The sequence below is a fragment of the Ranitomeya imitator genome, chromosome 2 (assembly GCF_032444005.1).
Source record: "Ranitomeya imitator isolate aRanImi1 chromosome 2, aRanImi1.pri, whole genome shotgun sequence".
Classification (NCBI taxonomy): Eukaryota; Metazoa; Chordata; class Amphibia; order Anura; family Dendrobatidae; genus Ranitomeya; species Ranitomeya imitator.
Window position 1 is genome coordinate 833264738 of NC_091283.1, and position 23843 is coordinate 833288580.

Here is a 23843-nt window from a genome sequence, read left to right on the forward strand (position 1 = left end):
TTCGAGGCTCCATTATTTGACAATTGGACAAGTTAGTGCTGGACATTTTCTTATCTGGCGCAATAAGCGGGGGGCAGATAAGGTGCAGGGTACAGTGACGCTGAGCAACAGCGCCCCCCAAGGAGCACAGACAAAATGGCGGCCGCGACACTTCCGGGTGACCGGACAGGTCAGTCAGTCTCAGAGCAGCAGCCGCCTGCACTTCCGGGTCACGTGGATATTTACCTTCCGGGGCGCGGGGAGAGGTAACTATGTGGCAGGTTGTGACATGGCCGCTCTGATCCCGGAGTCACTGTGTGAACGGCGCCGAGACCCGAGCGCGGCTGTGCGGCCACATGTACGAGCAGAGACTGCGGGTCTGTAGGGGCCGGGAGCACCGCACATCTGCCCCATAGAAGTACACAAGGTGGAGACAGCTAATATCTGAGGATTTATCACATAGCTGACATATATATATATATAATCTATTATATGTCTATTATCATTTATATATTACCAATCTAACTATTATCTATCATCTATCTATTTATCAATTATCATCTATCTATTATCTATCAATTATCATCTATCTATTATCATCTATCTATTATCTATCAATTATCATCTATCTATTATCTATCTATCTATTATATTATCTATCTATTATCTCTCTGTTATTTATTTCTATAGCACTATTGATTCCATGGTGCTGTATATGAGAAGGGGTTACATACAAGTAAGGCTACGTTCACATTAGCGTTGCGCGCCGCTGCGTCGGCGACGCAACGCACGACGCACAAAAAAACGCGCGCAAACGCACGCAAAAACGCTGCGTTTTGCGACGCGTGCGTCATTTTTTTGACGAAAATCGGACGCACGAAAAATGCAACTTGTTGCATTTTCTTGCGTCCGACGCTAGCGTCGGAAACGACGCACGTGTCGAAAAACGCAACAAAAAAAACGCACGCGTCCCCCATGTTAAACATAGGGGCGCGTCGCCGACGCAACAGCGACGCACATTAGCGGAACGCTAATGTGAACGTAGCCTTACAGATATCACTTACAGTAAACAAACTAACAATGACAGACTGATACAGAGGGGCGAGGACCCTGCCCTTGGGGGCTTACATTCTGCAGGATGGTGGGGAAGGAGACAATTCATAGTATAGAGTAAAAGACACCAGCGATGTAGCCACCAAAAGAACAGCAGCAAAGTCACCTCAGGAGATCGACTGCTGGCATTTACTTGAAGCGGCGCCACCTGGGTAAATCCAGCAACTTCGCTGGCATCTTGAAGGGAACCTGACAGTAGGATCAACCCTCCTCAGCCATTTATATGGGCATGTAGGTCATAGGGAGCTGAATAAAATGATGCCTTGATATCTGTGATCCGATGTCTTAGTCCAGAGAAATCCAAGTTTTTCTTAATATGCAAATTAGTTGTTAAGATCTACGGGCTGGACATAGATCTTCCTGAGAATCTGCCTCCAGGGATTATTTTTAATGAGAGGAGGCATTGCCAGTGTGGGCATGTAGATAAGGAGAATAGACTGGCAGTCATTACATGTCTCATACTGTTAACGCCCCATTTATTTGTAATAATCTCTGAAGGCAGATCCTCAGCAAGATCTATGTCCGGCCCATAGATCTTAACAGTACATTTACATATTAAGAAAAACGTGGATTTCTCTGCAATAAAACATCGGATCACATTTATGAAGGTATCATTTTATTCAGCTTCCTATGACCTGCATGCCCATATAGACTGCAGAGGAGGGTTGATCCGACTGGCAGATTCCCTTTAGAAACTTCTTATTCACAAAGCCTTACATCGATGTGATTCGAGCTTCTTCCTCGATGGGATCCTTACCATCACCAACGTCCTCGTATTGCTGGTAGTAAAATGCGAGACCACCGAAACCTTCCTGGTCAAAAATGCATTTTCCGTCACTGAGAAAATCAACTCTGACTCTTTATGTAAATGAGGCTGCAAGTTTCCCGAGGGCGGGACAATCCTCCATCGCTCCTAAGCTGGCTCCACCCCAATGGGCTTGTTTGACATCAGTGCCACTACATCGCTGTTATCAACAGTTGGGTCAGTGTGGGAGGATAATTGATACCGTTGCCGGTTGTTGTCCCACCCCTAGTGCGCCTGCAACCTCATTTACATAAATATTTTGTTTTCACAGTGATTTTCCTGGATTCTGCTACCTAAATGCTAAAAGTAGGCAACATCCTTAAAGGGATAATTTGCATCCTTTTTAGGATTTGTTTACCCCCCCCCCCCCATCAAAAATAGCATTTAAAAGCTGCATTGAATGATCCAGTGTGAACGCAGCCTTAGTAAAGCTATTTGCTCATAGACTGATTTATTGCTGGACCTGTGTTCATACACATTAACTGGTGTAAAAGAGCAGCACCGTGGTGTAAAGTAGATTGGAAAAACCCCAGCCATAGTCATTCATACGTGCAGACTCCTGTCATTTCTGCACTTTTGCAGTTATTCTCCATTGTCTAATACAATCTTTACTCCTCGCAATCTTCTCTTAGGACCACAATGGCCGCTCTTGAGCTCCGAAAACTACGTAAGAAGCTTAGACAGATCGAGACCTTAGAGCATCTTCCTCGGGATCTGACCCCCAGCGAGAGCACAAAGGTGATGTCTGCAGTCCTCACCTGTCCTAAACCTGCCCTTCACCTGTCCCCAATGCCGAAGCCTCCTGCCCCATCATGTGCCCCATCCTCCGCCCTATTCTGTGCACCATCCTCTGCCCTATTCTGTGCCCAATCCTCTGCCATATTCTGTGCCGCATCCTCTGCCCCATTCTCTGCTCCATCCTCTGCCCCATTCTCTGCTCTATCCTCTGCCCCATTCTCTGCTTCATTCTCTGCCCTATTCTGTGCCCCATCCTCCGCCCTATTCTGTGCCCAATCCTCCGCCCTATTCTGTGCCCCATCCTCTGCCCCATTCTCTGCTCCATCCTCATCCCCATTCTGTGCCCCATCCCCTGCTCCATTCTCTGCCCTATTCTGTGCCCCATCCTTTGCCCTATTCTGTGCCCTATTCTGTGCCCCATCCTTTGCCCTATTCTGTGCCCCATCCTCTGCCCTATTCTGTGCCCTATGCTCTGCCCCATCCTCTGCTCCATTCTCTGCCCTATTCTGTGCCCCATCCTTTGCCCTATTCTGTGCCCTATTCTGTGCCCCATCCTCTGCCCTATTCTGTGCCCTATGCTCTGCCCCATCCTCTGCTCCATTCTCTGCCCTATTCTGTGCCCCATCCTTTGCCCTATTCTGTGCCCCATCCTCTGCCCTATTCTGTGCCCTATGCTCTGCCCCATCCTCTGCTCCATTCTCTGCCCCATTCTCTGCTCCATCCTCTGCCCCATTCTGTGCCCCATCCTCTGCTCCATTCTCTGCCCTATTCTGTGCCCCATCCTCTGCTCCATTCTCTGCCCTATTCTGTGCCCCATCCTCTGCTTAATTTTTTGCCTCATGCTTTGCCCCATCCTCTGCGTCATTCTCTGCCCTATCCTCTGCTCCATTCTCTGCTTCATTCTCTGCCTCATCCCCTGCCCCATCCTCTGCTCGATTACTCCAGTTTTTGGATCTTGCAGCAGTATCTGGGACATACATAGTCACATGGGGTGCAGTGGACATAATTGACGACCACTTGAGGTCTAGTCAGTGTGGAAGAGCCTGCAATCTGCGACAGCAGAACAAATAGCCTAAGACAGGCCAGTAACACCTTACAGCATTTTACTTTTAGGGTCTGGCGAGACCTCAGAGCATGGTACACGTCTTTTTGGAGCACTTTTCATTTCATTTGGACCAATTTATCTAATAAAGTGAATCTTCCCAAGATGAGTCAGATCACATTCACCTCAATAGGAGCTGAGCTGCAGTACCGAGAACGGCCACTACATGGTGTATGCTGCTGAGCTGTCCTGGCTCCGTACACTTTGTACTTTCAGAAGTTTGGTGGGTGCCAGGATTAGGACCCCGACTAACCGGATGTTGTTGACCCGCTCTGAACGTACGTCCTCCCTATCTCCATCCTGGACCACCCCTTTAACAGGAGCCTTCCTCTTAATAAATTTGGTGCATTTTTCGGCATCCCGTGGGCCACAAACCAAAATCAACACCAGTTATTAGGTAGCAATGACCCCTTCCTTTATTTAGGTTGCCCGAAAACACGAGCTGCGGAGACATGTAGAGGAATTGTTATCTCAGATCATCGAGGAGGAGAAGCCCGAGGAGGAAGATGTGGAGACGAGTGAAGAGTGCAGGTACGTCAGGGGGTAAAGTATCGTCATCCAGAATGAGGGTCACATTAGTCAGCGAGGGTCTGAGGATTCGGACAACTTTGAGTCCAGTGTCCGTGTCCAACTGTCCCATAAGGAGGCGAATGTCTGCAGTAAGTGCCCTCTAGTGGTGTCTGCTGGCAATCACAATTTTATTAAAGGGGTGAAAATTATGGTCAGACCCCCAGTGATCCCAAAAACGGGGGCTTTGGATTTGAGGATGAGACTCTACATTTGTGCATGAAGACACTGGGAACATCGCTCCGCCATCGCCTACAGTCATACAGAGCGTGGAGCGAGCGTGTTCACCTCCGCATCGTTCAGAGGGGGCTTTGCAGATCCAGATTCTGTTTCTTGGGATCGCTGAGGGTCCCATTGGTCAGGCCCCAGTGATCAGTAAGTTGTCTCCTGTCCATTCTTTTAATTTCAGACGTTTTACCATCGAAGACCATTGGGCCGTATCCCATAAATGTGTTAGATGCCCAGCTGTTTCCGTAACTCCCATTCATTATCTGCCGGTGGCCATCTCCTCAGGCAGGACCCCCGTCTCCGAGCTAAGACCCACATCTATGGCATATCCCTTTGGCTCCATGGTTGTATGTGGGGACTTAGAAGGTTTGGAGCTCTGTATCAGATTATTGGCGCTCCGAGCCCTATAAAGTTATATTAAGAAATGAATCAGCCCTGATTAGGGGATCCAGCAGCCATGTGATGATAGCGGGGGGATATTTCCGGTATCAGTGACTCTCGTCCTGGTGCGTGCTGTGGGCAGGCGATAATGATTTTGCACGTGGACTGGGATTTGTTACCAGCCTGTGCCCCCCGCTGTATAGGGAATCCGGCGTTGATTCCCGTCATTAGCGCAGTTAGGGGCTCGTGCCAGACAGCTGCTTCCTCCATATTACCCCTGTCGGGAAGCTTCAGCGTGAAGTCGCAGTGACGTCCATCACTACGACTGTTACTGTAATCACATCGGTGGTTTGTTCGCACCATTATCCCCAGAAGGGACAAGGGGCGCAGGAAGTTCCCGTGGGCATCCCGCCATTCCTTTTTGGTTGTGGTCCTAGTTCATGGCCCCCACCCTGATACATACATGCACACTTCGTGTTTTCTTCAGCTCTTGCAGAGACACTTCATTCTCGTCGGATCCTGACCCTGACATCCGGTCGCCCCCTGTACCAGCCGCAGCATCTAAGCGGAAAAAGCAAAAAACGGTCGCACAAGTACAGACAGCATCTACAGATGAGACGCCGGCCCCCACGGGACCACTGACAGGTTTGTTAAATATTCAGTTAAAAGGGTTGTACGTCTTCAGCCAAGTTATTAAAAATTGTGTTCAGCTTTCCCAGTTGTGTCTGTACCTGGGAAAGCTGGGTGTTACTATGGCCGCCATTACAGACCTGTACATTGGGTGGCACCGTGTGGCACTGCAGGTCAGTCTCTTTCAGGGAGGGGTGTAGGACCAGGGTGCAGCCACTACTGCATGTACAGTACTGTGCCTGGTAAACAGGAAGGGGGCACAGTGTTCGTTGTTTGTCCACAGTCCCTTTCGGCAACTTAAATCTTTGCCTTCCGTCTTCATCGAGGGACTGTGTCCTAAAAATTGAAAATAATATACTTTTTGATCATGATGTAATCCAAATTATTTCACAAAGTGTCCTGATTAAAACGGATCTGTCATTCGATTGTACAGTATAAACCGCATGCACTAAATAGAACTCTCAGACCTGATGGGGCTGATGTACTTACTGTGAAAATACATTTCAGAAGGACTATATAATCCTGATTTCAGAATTTTATGAGACCAGCTAAAGAGTGAGAGAACTCATGAGTCCAGGTGTAGTCGGTCTCCTTCCATCCAGCCTTTTACTGACCGCTACAAATAGGAGGACATAATAGGTATAATGTGCGGTCCGGCCATCATTATAGCAAATAGGGATTTTCATATAAACCGTATGATCCCTTCATCAGCCAGGATCTGTCTAAGTGCAGTTATCAGATCAGTGCATGTGGGATGTGGAGACAGATGAATAGGAGGGATCAGTTCCCGAGGAAAATATAGAAAGCGGGAACAGAGGAGTTAGTAAGTTGAGGTGATAGGCTAAGCTTAAGAGATGTCTTTTTTAAAGGACACTTAACAACAGGGCTAGGTATAAGTCAGATCGTTCAGGGTAGTGCATTCCAGAAAACTGGTTCAGCATGAGAGAAGTCGTGGAGACGGAAGTGGGGGGCTCGGAATAAGGAGGAAGGTAGTTTTAGATCCGTTGCACAGGTAGGATGGTAGAGGGAGTAGATGTAGGGTGGTGCAGAACTGTGGAGAGCCTTGTGGGTGAGAGAGATAAGTTTGTATTGTACTTGTACTATGTAGTGGATGGTTAGCCAGTGTAATGACTGGTTCAGGGTGGAGGCATCGGTGTAGCAGCTGGACAGAAATACAACTCTAGCTGCTGCATTTAGGATGGATTGGAGAGGAGAAAGTTTGGTTAGCGGGATATTGATTAGTAGAGAGTTGTAGTAGTCCAAGCGAGAATGAATATGAACTACAGTAAGGGTATGTGCACACGTTGAGAATTTGGATGCAAAAATTTCTTGAAACATTCTCTCTCATTATTCTGGCATGTGGCAAATACTAATAATTATGGTAATCCTAATTGCCCTAAAACGGGAAAGGTTTATTCTGATTTCATGTCCGATATGAGAAAAACCTGCAGATGTGTCTTTATATAGTGGATGGAAACTTCTGGATTCAACTGTATACCCGACGTCCTCTGAATCAAACCACCATATTGGTTGTAAATATAAGATGGAAAGGTATACACACATAGAATGTAAATGGCATTTAAATAATGGATGGTAGTGTGACGCATAGAGAACATAGATCTATCATGTATGTATAAAGACAAAAGAAAGTAAGCAGAGTGTGTGCAAAAAAATGCTCCAAGGTGCGACAGGATTAGAATCTCACAAGAAATGAGCAGATCAAGGCGCAAAATTAAATAAGAACCACACATAACCATAATATGTTTATGCTACAAAAAAGCAGCAAATAAGCAGTAAATCATTTTTAGACTTGTGTTTTTATAGCGCTGTTGTCTGACTTCATTGAAGTTAATGGGTGAAAAAATGCTGCAAAAACACAAGACAACACAAGAGACATGATGTTAGAGACGGCGGACAGATACCATAAGATGATGCTGGAAACCAAATCTGCTGATGATTTGCGCTATAGGGGTGTTGAATAGGGAGAAGAGGAGGGGGCCTAGGACAGGACCCCCGACAGTAAGGGGAAGAGGGGAGGAAGAGGAGCCGGCAAAAGATACAGTGAAGGAGCGGTCAGAGAGGTAGGAGGAGAACCAGGAGAGAACGGTGTCCTTGAGGCCGATGGAGCGGAGCATAGTGAAGAGGAGCTGGTGATCCACAGCAAAGAGATCCAGGAGAATCAGCAGTGACCAATGTATTTTCACAGTAAGTACACCAGTTTTATCAGGTCTAGCAGATCTGTTTGGTAACGTGCAGTTTGTATTTTGGAATCTGGTGACAGTAAATGTTTTTCAATACAAAGCTGTAAATTGCATTTCTCACCTTTCCCTGAGTATAACGGGATCCGCCTAAATGATAATAATGGATGTCTTCCCTTTATGTTTACTTCTCTTGCGCCCCTTTATTCTTCTCCTTCCCCCTTCTCTTCATTCATGGCTCCTTTTCTGCTTTCATTTCATCCGCTCCGACACATTCACGGTGTTAACCCAAATTTTTCACCATTTTATCTTTTCCTCCATCTGCCAGATCCGTATCCACTGCAAAACTCACAATTCTCGGTTCACAGCTTGGAAGGACACAGTGATCTAGTGACGAGTGTTCTCATACATGACACATACGTGATCTCCGGGAGGTGAGACGCGCAGATCATCAGCCTCATCACAATGTGCAGAAACTGCCATAATAATAATAATCATTATATAGCGCTAACATATTCCGCAGCGCTTTACAGGTTGCACACATTTTCATCGCTGTCCCCATTTGGGGCTCACAATCTAAATTCCCTATCAGTATGTCTTTGGACTGTGGGAAGAAACTGGAGGAAACCCACGCAAACACGGGCAGAACATACAAGCTCCTTGCAGATGTTGTCCTTGGTGGGATTTGAACCCAGGACTCCAGCGCTGCAAGGCTGCAGTGTTATCCACTGAGCCACCGTGCTGCCCCACGGCACACCTTTCTTTAAGAGTCTCTGGGTTTTTTTTTAACTTTTTTTTAGTTACTTTTTACTTCTTTTTCATAGTTCCCATGTGGACTTTAATATTGCATGTTGCAGTATTTAGTAAAAATAACGATCTCCTATGAAGCCCAACCTGTGGTGAACCATGATGCTCTGTATGGTGCGGGCTCAGCTCTTGAGGCCGCTCCATAACTCCCACACCCAGCGAATGACATGTACGTCATGTGTGGGGAAGAGGTTAAACATGGGTGTTTTGGGATCGGGATGGGCGCCCTGTACTCTTCCCAGTATTATACACTCGTCCATATCAGTGATAGGAAGCCGCCTTTCCCCCACTTATCTCTTGTTCTTTGCCTACATTTTCCTTTCTTTTTTCCATCCCTTCATACCCTACATTTTGGGACAGCTGGGACACCTCAGTACGTGTATGGGATATTCAGTCCCGGTCAGAGGTCAGGACGCTGTGTGGCCACACTGGAGCCATCACCTGCTTGGTCATGGTCGACCTGGATGACACCAAACTACGTAAGTGACCCCTAGACAAGATGATGGGGCGGCGTCTGGACCAAAAAAGTGAAGGATATTTTTATTTTTTTACTTTTAGACTCGGATCTTCTACCTCCTGGAGAACATTTTGTCTGCAGCGGATCGTCCGACAGCAGCATCAAAGTGTGGAGTCTGCGCACAGGTAAAGGTGGCGATCCCGACTCCACCGTACACATCGGCGCTGTCTATGGGCCGAGCGTCCATGGGTTTTCGAAAGCGCAAAGTGAGACAACGTCTGACACCCGATGGTTAGCTGTGCAGCCGAAATCAGCAGTTTCAGCATGGCGGCTTTCCTGGGTGATTTTTCCATTTTGGAGCATTCGTTTTTTCCTCCACTTCCAAGAGTCAATATTTTTTTTTTTTTTACATCGACATGACCGTTTGAGGGTTTGTTTTTATAGATCTGCTTGCTTTATGGAGTGGCTGTCTAAAAAGTGTCTTTTTTTATCCAGAAACAGCTCCATTCTTGTCTATGGCTGTGTCTGGGATTGAAGCATTCAAAGGCATCAGGCTAAGTTGCAGTACCAGGCACAACCTATGGTCCGTAGTGGCGCTATTTCTGTAAGAAAGCAGACACTTTTTTCCCTAATTCTAGACAAATTCTTGAACTCAATAGGACCCAGTGCACATGGGATAGGTGTCCAGAGATTGTCACGTCCAGAAGATAACGCAGGCCGATGTCTATGCTTTGGGTGACCCCCCAGTGATTGTTGTCTGCTTTCCTCCCAGGTCAGCCTCTCCTCAGTATATACACGTTCTCTGCAGTGTCCGCCATCACTCATATACCACATACAAAGCTGCTGATTTCTGGCTCAGGTGAGTCTCGCCGGTCACTGGTCCATCATGATCCCTTTAAATCAGACTTCACAATGGGCCGTTCATTTCAGCCACAATAGAGGATTGGGAGATGAACGATATCTGTAGATTTACATTCAGGGGTCCAGAAAAGTTGGGTGCAGCTGTTCCAGAAACAGAGAAAAAGTAATGTATTCTCCACCACTTTCTCAAAAAAGACGATTTAAGGACTTTTTGAATTTTTTTTTAATTATTTTGGAGTTTAACTTTAATAACACTTCTTAAAAGAACGGACTAGAAGGAAGGAAACTTCCTAAGACTTTATATAGAAACAGCTTCTTACTCATTCTCTACCTGCTCTGCAATTACTCAAGAAACCACAAGGACACAATTATCTTTATTATCCCTTTCTTTGTGTCTGCTTCGCTGCCTCCTGCAGAATAGAAGGAAATATTTTAACTTTTTTTTTTTCGAGTGTTGACATTAACCCCTTCACGATAATCCCGGTTTTTGTCCCGAAGATGTTGAGTGCGGTCATATGGATCTGAGCCTGCGCCACACACAATATCTGACAGCGCATTTAAGTGGCTCAATCCGTTCCGATTCCCATCACCCTTCACTCTGACACTACTGAAAGCCCCTGTTGCCGCCATCTTTGTACTCCGATGAAGCTCACCCAACCTGTGACCTCATGGGAGGTTGTTAATTTCAAATGATCCCTGCTTCAGTTCTCATAGGGGGACTTGTAAAATAAAAAAAAAAGTAATACAAAAAAAGTTTTTAAAAATCTATAAGTTTCACTCACCCCTTTTCCCAATACAAAAAAATAATAATAATACAGAAAAATAAATTTCTTTCGTATCTACAAAAATCTGAGCGATCAAAGTATAAAAATAGGATTTTTGGTTGCTTACCGTAAAATCTGTTTCTCGGAGCCTCCATTGGGGGACACAGGAACCATGGGGTGTATGCTGCTGCCACTAGGAGGCTGACACTATACACAAAAAAAGTTAGCTCCTCCTCTGCAGTGTACACCCCACCGACTGGCATTATGCACTTCAGTTAGTGAGAAAGCAGTAGGAGAAAAGCAATAAGGTTGAAACATAACCACAAACATGAGAACTGTAAACGTGAGAACAGTCATAGAAACAGAACAATAGAAACTGAATAACATGGGAGGGTGCTGTGTCCCCCAATGAAGGCTCCGAGAAACAGATTTTACGGTAAGCAACCAAAAATCCTGTTTTCTCTATCGCCTCTCATTGGGGGACACAGGAACCATGGGACGTCCCAAAGCAGTCCCTGGGGAGGGAAAAACAGAGTTCCATCAGGTCAGAGGACTCACCACTGCCGCCTGCAAGATCCTTCTGCCTAGGCTGGCGTCCGCCGAAGCGTAGGTATCAACCTTGTAAAATTTGGCGAACGTGTGGAAGGAAGACCAGGATGCCGCTTTGCAAAACTGTAGGGCAGAAGCCCTGTGGTGCACCGCCAGGATGCGCCAACTCCCCGGGTAGAGTGAGCCTTTATCTCAGGAGGGGGCACTCTGTTCTTGACCTGGTAAGCCTCCAAAATTGCCATTCTGATCCAGCGAGCAATAGTCGCCTTGGAAGCCGGCAGGCCTCTATGCATGCCATCAGGAATGACAAAAAGAGAATCCGTCTTCTGGAAAGCGGCTGTTCTAGCCAGGTAGATCCTCACTGCCCTGACGAGGTCCAGCTTGTTCAATAATCGCTCCAGAGGATGAGTCGGAGCTGGACAAAAGGAAGGTAGAACGATGTCCTCGTTGAGGTGGAAGGTGGAAACCAGCTTAGGAAGGAAGGAAGGCGGAGGCCTGAGGACCACCTTGTCCTGGTGGATAACCAAGAAAGGAGGTCGGCAAGAAAGGGCCTCTAACTCGGAAACGCGGCGGATAGAAGTGATGGCCACAAGAAAGGCCACCTTCCAAGAAAGAACTGACAGGGAAACCTCCCTGAGAGGCTCAAAGGGGGAACCCCTCAGAGCGTCGAGCACAAGATTTAAATCCCATGAATCCACAGGGGCCCTGTAAGGAGGGACAGCATGGGCTACTCCTTGAAGGAAGGTCTTAACCTGTTGCCGAGAAGATAACGTCTTCTGAAAAAGGATAGAGAGCGCAGAAACCTGGCCCTTTAGGGAACTAAGAGCAAAGCCCGAATCCAGTCTTGCCTGAAGGAAGGCCAAAATGGAAGGCAGGGAAAAGGACATAGGTGAAACGCGGTTGGACTCGCACCAACAGAAGCAAGCCTTCCAGGTACGATAGTAGATCCTGGAAGACGAAGGCTTCCTAGCCTGGATCATGGTGTGAATCACCCAGTCCGAAAGGCCGGACGCTCTTAGAACTACGTCCAAAAATAGACGCAAGGCTGACAGCACATCTGACAAAAGTTCACAGGAACAAAGGCGGAGGATGCCCGTCCTATATCCACCGGCCCCAAGTGGAAGAGCACATACCATAATTTGAAGTGAAGGACAGCATCCAGTCAAGGTGAAAGTGAAAATTCTTCTTTATTGTGCCATAAAATGCAACGTTTCAACCCAAATGGGTCTTTATCAAGCTCTTAGAACTGTGGTCTCAACAGCCACGCCATTAAACTGAGCGACCGAGAATTTGGGTGGCAGATCGGACCCTGAGACAGCAGATCGGGCCTGTCTGAAAGGCGCCAGGGGGCGTCCGCGAGAACATTGACGATCTACGCAAACCAAGCTCTCCTGGGCCAATCCAGGGCGATCAGAATGACCGGCACCCCCGCCGCCTTGATCTTTTTCAACAGCTTGGGAAGCAAGAGAAGGGGTGGGAACAGATAGGGGAGCACAAACTGCGACCAAGGAATGGCCAGAGCGTCGACGCCAACTGGGAGAGGGTTGCGAGACCTGGAGACGAACCGAGGAACCTTCCTGTTCATTTGGGACGCCGTGAGGTCCACGTCTGGAGTCCCCCATCGAAGACAAATCTGATGGAAGACCTCCTGATGCAAGGACCATTCCCCTGCCGCGAGGCCCTCGCGGCTGAGGAAGTCGGCGGCCCAGTTGTCCACGCTGGGGATATGCACAGCTGATATCACCGGCACCGTTGCCTTTGCCCAGAGGAGGATCTTGGATACCTCGGCCAAGGCCAAGGAGCTCCGAGTCCCCCCCCTCTGATGGTTGACATATGCCACAGCCGTGGCATTGTCCATCTGGATTCGGATAGGTAGACCCCTGAGAATCCTTTCCCAGTGACGAAGGGAGAGAAAGATGGCCCGACTCTCGAGGACGTTGATCGACAGAGAAGACTCCTGCGCCGACCAAAGACCCTGAACAGTCAGGTGGCGAAGCACCGCGCCCCAGCCGAGCAGGCTGGCGTCTGTCGTGACCACCTGCCAGTGAACTGGAAGGAAGGACCTGCCCTGGGAGATGAGAGGTGACGTCAGCCATCAACTGAGGGACCGTTTGACCCGGGGAGAGAATCGGATGATCCAGGGACAAGACAGACCTGTCCCACTGTGACAGGATGGTCTGCTGAAGAGGTCGTGAGTGAAATTGGGGGAAGGGAATCGCTTCCAATGTTGCTACCATCCTCCCCAGAACCTTCATGGCCGATAGGAAGGAAGGAAGCCGAGGATCCTGGAGCAAACGTACGTCCCGATGAAGGATGGATCTCTTGTCCTCGGGAAGGAAGACTTTGGTCTGACGAGTGTCGAAGAGCATGCCCAGAAAAACTAGGCGCTGGGAAGGAACAAGACAGGATTTCTTCTTGTTGACAAGCCACCCGAAACGGGCTAGGGTGTCGAGAATGATGGACAGGCTTTCGTGGGCCTGAGAAAAGGACGGAGCCTTGATGAGGATGTCGTCGAGGTATGGAAAAAGTACTAGTCCCCTGACCCTCAAGATGGCTATCAGCGCCGCCATGATCTTCGTGAAAACCCTAAGAGCGGTTGCAAGTCCGAACGGCAGGTCGACGAACTGAAAATGGTCCTGGAGCACCGCAAAGCGCAGGAATTGGTGATGTCCCGGGGATATCGGGAAATGGAGGTAGGCGTCCTGAATATCTATGGAACACAGAAATTCTTGAGCCTCCATGGAAGCAATTACTGAACAAAGGGATTCTATCCTGAAGTGTTCAGACGAACTCTCTTGTTCAGCAATTTGAGATCCAGAATGGGACAAACCTTGCCGTCTTTTTTCGGTACCACAAAAAGATTTGGAATAGAAACCTGTGAACCGTTCTTTTTCTGGGACAGGAATGATTACCTCGGCTTTGAGGAGAGAAGCGATGACTACGAAGAAACCCATAACTAGAGCGGGGTCTCTTGGAGGTCGGGATTCAAAGAAACGATCCCGGGGTCGTGAAACAAACTCAATTTTCTATCCCGAGGATACAACTTCCCTGACCCATTCGTCCTCTCCTGAGGAGATCCAGACGTCCCTGAAGAAGAGGAGACGGCCGCCCACCCTGGGAAGAGGGCTGGGGTCTTGCCGTGAGTCATGACGAGGTGGATCTTCCAGTCCTGGACCTGGAGGATCTACCCTAGGAGTAGCGAGAACGCCAGGAAGGAGTGAGTCTAAAGGATACCGTCTTCTTCTCTTGACGTGCCTTTGGCCTCTGTTGTTGCTGGGAAAAGGAGTTTGATGCCGCGAAGCGACCGAAATTGCCATCTAGGAGGAAGGCGACGAGGTTTAGCCTGGGGAAGAAGAGAACTTGTGCCCCCGGTGGCGTCCTTAATGATTTGGTCCAGCTTAGAACCAAAGAGACGTGAACCTTGAAAAGGCAGGTTGGTAAGGGACTTTTTAGAAGACAAATCCGCCTGCCAGGCCTTGAGCCAAGCGGTCCAGCGGATGGCAGCAGCATTGCTGGACGCCTGAGCCGCACAAGACGCGGCATCCAGGGAGGCAGAGACCAGGTATTCACCTGCGTGAGAAATCTGATTGGCAAGCTCCACCAGCTGTCCGGGTGGATCCCCATCCAGGATGCCCCGACGGAGTTGTTTGGCCCATTTGGATATGAATTTTGAAACCCAAGTGGAAGCAAAAGCCGGGCATAGAGTAGCTGCAGCCGCTTCAAAGGATTCTATGACTCTATCGTTATAATCCTTCAGATATGCTCCGCCAGACAGTGGAAGGACCGTGTTGATGGACAGCCTGATAACTAGAGGATCCACCGAGGGAGAATCAGTCCAATTGGCGGTAAGTTCTGGAGAAAAAGGATATAAAACGCCAAGACGCTTTCCTTTCTTAAAACGTCTGGTCGGATTCTCTCTTTCTCTGGTCATGATCTCCTCAAATTTAGGGTGAGGAGTGAAAAACCTGGAAGGTGGTTTAGCCCGTCTAAACGAAACCGCCTGATCTGCGGGTTCCGTAGAGGAATCCTTGATGCCACAGGTCTGATTTATCGCTCCAATGAGATTCTAAACCATATCCCTCATGGTAGCGATTTGGTTAGAATCCAGCTCCGAAATATCCTCCGAGGGTGCATGAGAGAACACCTCGCCTGACTCAGGGGAGGAGGACTGGGAGGAAGCCGACAGCAGAGAAGGACCGTGGGGCAAGATGGAACGAGAAGAGGACCCAGACCGGCGTTCCTGTCTGGACCTTTTGCGGCTTATAATGGAGGGCTCGGACGGAGGCTCCTGCGACCCGCTCGCTACTGCGGGAGCCTGCAGGGGAAATCGATCAATCACGGACACCTGAGTTTGAGACACCCGAGTTAGATCCGCTACCGATTGTGACAGAGAGGAAGCCCAGCCTGGGGTGAGGGTATCACTCTCAAGCGGAGCGGCCGGGGGATCCTGGGAGGTGGGAACAATCGGGTTGCTGCAGGCCTGACATAGTGGAGAGGACTGACCTGAGGGAAGATAGCAGTTACAAGACGAACATGCAAAGTAATTGACTAAGGCAGAAGAAGTAGAGGAAGAAGTAGAAGGACGAGAGTGGCCTCCCTTAGAGGTAGACATCTTGAAGGGTTCCTGAAGAAAATGCCAGAGTGTTAGGGGGCAGAGGGGAGTGTCAGTCTGTAGTGCAGAGCTACTCACGGCAGACGAAGATGGATTCCAGGTGGAGGAAGCTGTCCGGCTTGCGGGTGGACCTCCGGGGAAGTAGCCCTTTAGGCAGGAAGGCAATGTGAGCTCCTGCGGCAATCCAAGAAGTGGGAACACGCAGGAAGAACGCCAGAATGCTCTGCAAGGGGCGGAGCGGTGATGTGTGGCGCCAAGCCCGTGCGCCCAGGAGTACCAAGATGGCGCTGGTGGGCGGAGAATGCGGGGAAGAAGATTGTCGGGCGGGAGAAAAGCCCGCCCAAGCAAAACGGAAGTGGGCAGAGTCGCGGAGCTAGACGTAGGCCCGGGCCGAAGCCGGGACCTAAATTAGAGGCCGGCGGCCGCCGGTGCAAAAAAAACGCAACGCCGGAGCAGTGCGCCGCAAGTAATAAGCGGTGCAGCAGCCTGCCAAGGCTGTCGCGCTGTGACAGGAGGCATTGCGGCCGCAGGGGGAGGAAGCCACGCGGTAGCCTGCAAATGACGCACATTGAAGTAGATAAGGGTCTAATGAAAGACCCGTGCCCACCTCCTACTGACACTAAGCTAAACTGGGGTTCATAATGCCAGTCGGTGGAGTGTACACTGCAGAGGAGGAGCTAACTTTTTTTGCGCATAGTGTCAGCCTCCTAGTGGCAGCAGCATACACCCATGGCTCCTGTGTCCCCCAATGAGAGGCGATAGAGAAATTTAACCTTTTGGATACAAACATTGAAACAACAGAAATGACACTTTTTGTTGCTGCATCTTTTTCCCCAGGAATGCAATAAATAGGGATGAAAATATCATATGTACCCTAAAATCATCCCAATAAAAACATCGGCTCGCCACGCAAAAAATAAACCCTGACACAGAGAAAATAAAAGTTACGGTTCTCAGCAAATGGTGACACAAACTCAATTTCCTTAACCCCTTAGTGACCGAGCCAAATTTTTGAAATCTGACCAGTGTCACTTTATGTGGTAATAACTCTGCAACGCTTCAACAAATCCCAGTGATTTTGAGATTGTTTTTTCGTGACACATTATACTTTATGATAATGGTAAATTTAGTTCAACATTTTTTGTGTTTATTTATAAAAAATATCAAAAATTTGAGAAAAATGTTAAAAAATTAGCAATTTTCTAAATTTGAATGATTATCCCTTTAATCCAGATAGTCATACAACAGCAAACCATTAATAAATAACATTTCCCACATGTCTGCTTTACATCAGCACCATTTGTAAAATGTTATTTTATTTTGTTAGCATTTTAGGAGGTTTAAAAATGTAGCAGAAATTTTTCATTTTTTCAAAGAAATTTACCACATTTATTTTTTTAGGGACTTATCCATGTTTGAAGTAACTTTAGGGGTCCCATATATTGGGAAACCCCCAAACGTGATTCCATTTTAAAAACAGCACCCCTAAACATATTGAAAACTGCTGTCAGGTAGTTTATTAACCCTTCGGGTGCTTTACAGGAATTGATGCAAAGTGGCATGACAGAAATCAAAATGTGTATTTTTACCACCTAAATGTCACTAACTTCTAAACAGATTACTATAGTCGACAGACTCTAAGGCCGCTATTTGGTCATGAATTGCCATCACAAACATCAGGACAACAAAATCATGATCTGAGGGCACCAATTGGGATAAAGAAGAAGCCCCCACACTCTGTTAACCATTTATAATGATGTAGTCACTATTGACAGCATCTAAGGGGTTAAACAGATTTGGACGGTGCAAATACTGATCGTGGCTGATACAGCAAGTTGTCAGCTATAGTGTACAACCGACAGATGCTGGATTGTCACCTGTATGGGGAGGCTATTCTGTTATATCTCAGGTCAGTTAAAAGACGTATTGGCGGTCATTAAGGGGTTAAAGGGGTATTCCTATCTCCAAGATCCTATCCCAATATGAAGTAGGTGTAATAGTAATAATATTCGCAAATGCCTTGAATTAGAAATGTAGTATAGTTCTTCTGATTCGCTATGTTGCTTACCCCATGTGCAGGCATTGCAGTAGCTTAGGTATCCATGGATAAGAGCTGTCTAACTAACAGTTTGTCACTATATGAGTGGTCGTTACCATGGATACTTACACTTCTGCAATGCCCTGCACATGGGGTAAGCGACACAGCGAATCAAGAGAACTATACTACATTTCTAATTGGAGGCATTTGCTAATATTATTACTATTACACCTACTACCTATTGGGATAGGATCATGGAGATGGGGAAAACCCCTTTAACCACTAAAACATAGGAACAATTTCATGTTGCCTTAAAATAAACATCATGAAAACAAAACTCAAAAATATATTGGCGGAATTGTATTTTTTTTTTACCATTTCAGCAAAATAAGGGAGTTTTTTCTTCCTGTTTTTAGGACTTAATATGGTAAAGTGAATGGGGTCGTTCTAAACGTCAACTTTTCCCGCATAAAAACAACCTCCGTCTGTATTCGTGAGGCGGGCGCCCCCAAGCCATTTAGGTTGTACCTGCTCTGGAGGTCCCGTCCTGTCCTGTATTCATTGATATTGTGTAATACCTCAGCTTCCCTTCGGGGGCACTGCAGGAATAAATGAACAGTTACTGCCAGGTTTCTCTGTAGATTACAGCTGATCGCTGAGGGGTCAGCAGGGAGGACACTTTATAATCAACTTCTTCTTTAAGGCAGAGAGCCCCTTTAAAAATAAAATGTCCTTGCGTCGTCGTCTTTCCATTGTCAGAAGTTATATGCTGCTGTTTCTGTGTTTGGCGGTATTAATACTTTATGACTAACCTCTAAATTCCTTCCTAAAGAACGTGTCTTCCCCCTAAAATAAAGACATGACCTAGAAAGATAAATCCCTGGGCTCCTCTAGTGCGGCGGCTTCTGGTGTTATATTCCTCCTTTTATGTTCTCGTACACAGGGATCAAGCACTGGATGGTGATCCCGACTGACAGGTCATTATAGGGGCTGTCACCCGGCTTTCTGGAGACCCTGACCGGCTAGTGAATCTATTATTCAACTTCTTCTTTGCTTTTTTTTCACCTGCAAACAAGTAAAACGCATATTCATCAAGTTGAAATAATTCTTGTACATCAGCGCCCCGTTACCCCCCATAGCACAGGTCTATGGATGTGGATGTGAACAGGCCTGCGCTGCAGTGTTTCCCCACAGTGAAGCCCCATCATCCTCAACATTAGTGGGGGTCCCTGAAGTCAGATTCCCACCATGGTCTTGCTGCTAATCATGCAAAATTACAAGGAAAATTTCTACTTCTAGTTTCATCAATGTATAACTTTGTGTTTCCTGCTATGCCAATCTGGGGCACGAACTAAGACTCTGATTAGAAAATCTGCTCTGTTTCTTTTTTTTTTTACTGACAACAAGCAGAGATATTGAATGGATATTAGGACTCCAGATATTCAGGATGGTTATCTATCTCCAGAGCGGGGTTCCCCTTGAAAACAGTGAGAATTTAACTCATGAAGTTGTTTAGAAAGTTTCAGAAGTTTTGATTATTTACATAAAACTTTTTTTTGCTTTTCCCCATGAATGGTGGAGACGGATTTTCCACAATAACGCCACATTATTTTTCATTACCTTTCAGATGGTGGAAAGATCGACGTCTGGGATCTGGAAACACAAGAAAGCCTTGGATCCGAAAGGGCGCACGATGAGAAGGTGTCAGCATTGCAGGTAATGGGGGGGGGGAAGGAAAAGTCCGGAGCGGCGGTGCACGCTCCAGAACGGCACGACTGAATGAAGACCGCCACCTCTGAACACAGCACCATCTTTTCACCGCAACCTGTTCTTTCCTGGCAGTGATCATAGACATCGTTGCCTTTAAAAAAGACATGTGAGACCCGTCTACCGGCTGCTCACCTGTATACAGAGGACCGGTGATCGCTGGTGCTTTGCTGGCACTGTTATAGGGTCACCATTACCCTGCACCACTTAAGACCTGGGTTCAACATCTGCCCAGAGTTTACATCATTTTTCTTCCATCCCAATCTGGCCATAGCATTGGCCCATTTGGCCCCGTAGTCCTTCCATTTTGGCCCTCGGGTGTGTGCATTTGGGGATTGTGAGTCCCTTTGATCACAGGACCATTAGATAACATCTACATGTTTCCCTACAGTTCCATTCGGGGTTGCTGTATTCTGGATCATCGGACGGTTTCTTGAAGGTCTGGAGAGTCGTCCCTTCTTCCGGAGCTCTGAGTCTACAGCACTCCTGTGACCCGCTGGCACTTTCTTTGAAGGGGTTGTACAGTCTTTGTGCCACTACAGACCAACTTTACTTGGCGACTCAGGGGTCGTGCATTAAAGCCGTCAACTGGAAACTAGGTGAGATTCAGACTTACGGAGGCAGTGACATCCACCCGGGCTCTGGATAATGATGGGGCCCATGTGCATGCGGTCCGGAAGCCAACAGTTTCATGTAAGGCTATGCTCACATTTGCGTTGTTGGGCGCAGCGTCGTCAACGCATACCGACGCATGGTTATGCGCCCCAATCTTTAACATGGGGGGCGCATGGACATGCGCCGGTATGCGTTGTACTGCGTTTTACGACGCATGCGTCATATAGACTCACAAGACAAGGCGCAGAGGACGCTACTTGTAGCGTTTTCCCTGCGCAAAACGCTGCGTTGTGTACATGCGTTGTTGGTTGCGTCGCCGACGCTGCGCCCAACAACGCAAATGTGAACGTAGCCAAAGCATGGCATCTTGGATCCCCTGTCATATGGGATTACCATTATATACCATGTCCTGTCCATAAGGTCATCCACATTTATCTTTTACAGATCGTCTCACCCGTCTGTCCAATCACAACTCCGGCTCTGGATTTGTTGACGCACTGACTGTTACACCTGACAATCTGCTCATTACCACCGGCTTTAATATTGACCAAGGACACGGATACCTGAACAGTAAGTGCCGCACTATGTGATACGTCTCCACTTCATAGGCTGCTACATGGTGGCCTAGATACCCTGGGTAACATTTCATTTTCCTATCACTGTCTCCTATAGAACGTTATCTGTTATATATCTTGGTATCATCAATGATAAAATAATTCTACAATAATTCCTGAGTTTTATCATAACTACTATAATACTGCCCCCTATGTACAATAATATAACTACTATAATACTGCCCCTATGTACAAGAATATAACTACTATAATACTGCTCCTATGTACAAGAATATAACTACCGTACTATAATACTGCTCCTATTTACAAGAATATAACTACTATAATACTGCTCCTATGTACAAGAATATAACTACTATAATACTGCTCCTATGTACAAGAATATAACTACTATAATACTGCCCCTATGTACAAGAATATAACTACTATAATACTGCTCCTATGTACAAGAATATAACTACTATAATACTGCTCCTATGTACAAGAATATAACTACTATAATACTGCTCCTATGTACAAGAATATAACTACTATAATACTGCTCCTATGTACAAGAATATAACTACTATAATACTGCCCCTATGTACAAGAATATAACTACTATAATACTGCGCCTATGTACAAGAATATAACTGCTATAATACTGCTCCTATGTACAAGAATATAACTACTATAATACTGCCCCTATGTACAAGAATATAACTACTATAATACTGCTCCTATGTACAAGAATATAACTGCTATAATACTGCTCCTATGTACAAGAATATAACTACTATAATACTTCTCCTATGTACAAGAATATATCTACTATAATACTGCTCCCTATGTACAAGAATATAACTACTATAATACTGCTCCTATGTACAAGAATATAACTACTATAATACTGCTCCTATGTACAAGAATATAGCTACTATAATACTGCTCCTATGTACAAGAATATAACTACTATAATACTGCTCCTATGTACAAGAATATAACTACTATAATACTGCTCCTATGTACAAGAATATAACTACTATAATACTGCCCCTATGTACAAGAATATAACTACTATAATACTGCCCCCTATGTACAAGAATATAACTACTACTAGATGATGGCCCGATTCTAACGCATCGTGTATTCTAGAATATGCATGTCCACGTAGTATATTGCCCAGCCACGTAGTATATTGCCCAGTGACGTAGTATATTGCCCAGCCACGTAGTATATTGCACAGCGACGTAGTATACAGCACAGAGCCAAGTAGTATATTGCCCAGCCACGTAGTATATTGCCCAGTGACGTAGTATATTGCCCAGCCACGTAGTATATTGCACAGCGACGTAGTATACAGCACAGAGCCAAGTAGTATATTGCCCAGTCACGTAGTATATTGGCCAGCCACGTATGTCACAGGTTAAAAATAAAAAATAAACATATACTCACCTTCCGAGGGAGCCCTTGTAGTCATGTCGCCTGTATACGGTGCACTCGGCAGCTTCCGGTTTCAGGGTTGGTAGCGCAGGACCCGTGATGACGTCGCGGTCACATGACCGTGACATCATGACAGGTCCTTGTCGCATACCATCCTTGCCACCGGAACCTGCCGCTTGCATGGAGCGGTTACCGAAGCATCGCGAGGAGCAGGAAAGGCGGCAGAAGGTGAGTATATAATGATTTTTTATTTTTTTTAATTATTTTTAACATTAGATCCTTTTACTATTGACGCTGCATAATCAGCATCAATAGTAAAAACTTGGTCACACAGGGTTAATAGCGGCGGTAACGGAGTGAGTTACCCGCGGCATAACGCGGTCTGTTACCGCTGGCATTAACCCTGTGTGAGCGGTGACTGCGGGGAGTATGGAGCGGGCGCCGGGCACTGACTGCAGGGGAGTAGGGAGGGACTAATCGGACTGTGGCCGTCGCTGATTGGTCGCGGCAGCCATGACAGGCAGCTGGCGAGACCAATCAGCGACTTGGATTCCATGACAGACAGAGGCCGCGACCAATGAATATCCGTGACAGAAAGAAGGACAGACAGAAAGACGGAAGTGACCCTTAAACAATTATATAGTAGATAATACTGCCCCCTATGTACAAGATTATAACTACTATAATACTGCTCCTATGTACAAGAATATATCTACTATAATACTGCTCCTATGTACAAGAATATAACTACTATAATACTGCTCCTATGTACAAGAACATAACTACTATAATATTGCCCCTATGTACAAGAATATAGCTACTATAATACTGCCCCTATGTACAAGAATATAACTACTATAATACTGCCCCATGTACAAAAATGTAACTACTATAATACAGCCCCTATGTATAAGAATATAACTACTATAATACTGCCCCTATTTACAAGAATATAACTACTATAATACTGCCCCTATGTACAAAAATGTAACTACTATAATACAGCCCCTATGTACAAGAATATAACTACTATAATACTGCCCCTATGTACAAGAATATAACTACTATAATACTGCCCCTATGTACAAGAATATAACTACTATAATACTGCCCCTATGTACAAGAATATAACTACTATAATACAGCCCCTATGTACAAGAATATAACTACTATAATACTGCCCCTATGTACAAGAATATAACTACTATAATACTGCCCCTATGTGCAAGAATATAACTACTATAATACTGCTCCTATGTACAAGAATATAACTACTATAATACTGCCCCTATGTGTATGAATATAACTACTATAATACTGCTCCCTATGTACAAGAATATAACTACTATAATACTGCCCCTACGTACAAGAATATAACTACTATAATACTGCTCCCTATGTACAAGAATATAGCTACTATAGTACTGCCCCCTATGTACAAGAATATAACTACTATAATACTGCCCCCAATGTACAAGAATATAACTACTATAATACTGCCCCCTATGTACAAGAATATAACTACTATAATACTGCTCCTATGTACAAGAATATAACTACTATAATACTGCCCCTATGTACAAGAATATAACTACTATAATACTGCCCCTATGTACAAGAATATAACTACTATAA

The 23843-nt window shown here is 46.2% G+C and overlaps 1 protein-coding gene across 1 annotated transcript in view; it reads left to right on the forward strand.

Annotated features, from left to right (window-relative positions):
- Positions 1-211: 211 nt before the first annotated feature.
- The window catches only part of LOC138666048 (uncharacterized), a 33897-nt gene continuing 10265 nt past the window's right edge, over positions 212-23843 (forward strand). Inside the window, exons 1-11 of the mRNA XM_069754143.1 lie at positions 212-406; positions 2530-2635; positions 4162-4268; positions 5401-5558; positions 8070-8175; positions 8909-9027; positions 9107-9190; positions 9778-9864; positions 19457-19545; positions 19988-20195; positions 20656-20781. Coding sequence (XP_069610244.1) covers positions 2537-2635; positions 4162-4268; positions 5401-5558; positions 8070-8175; positions 8909-9027; positions 9107-9190; positions 9778-9864; positions 19457-19545; positions 19988-20195; positions 20656-20781 — 1183 coding nt within the window. The 5' untranslated portion in view covers positions 212-406; positions 2530-2536. The remainder of the gene's footprint in view (positions 407-2529; positions 2636-4161; positions 4269-5400; positions 5559-8069; positions 8176-8908; positions 9028-9106; positions 9191-9777; positions 9865-19456; positions 19546-19987; positions 20196-20655; positions 20782-23843) is intronic.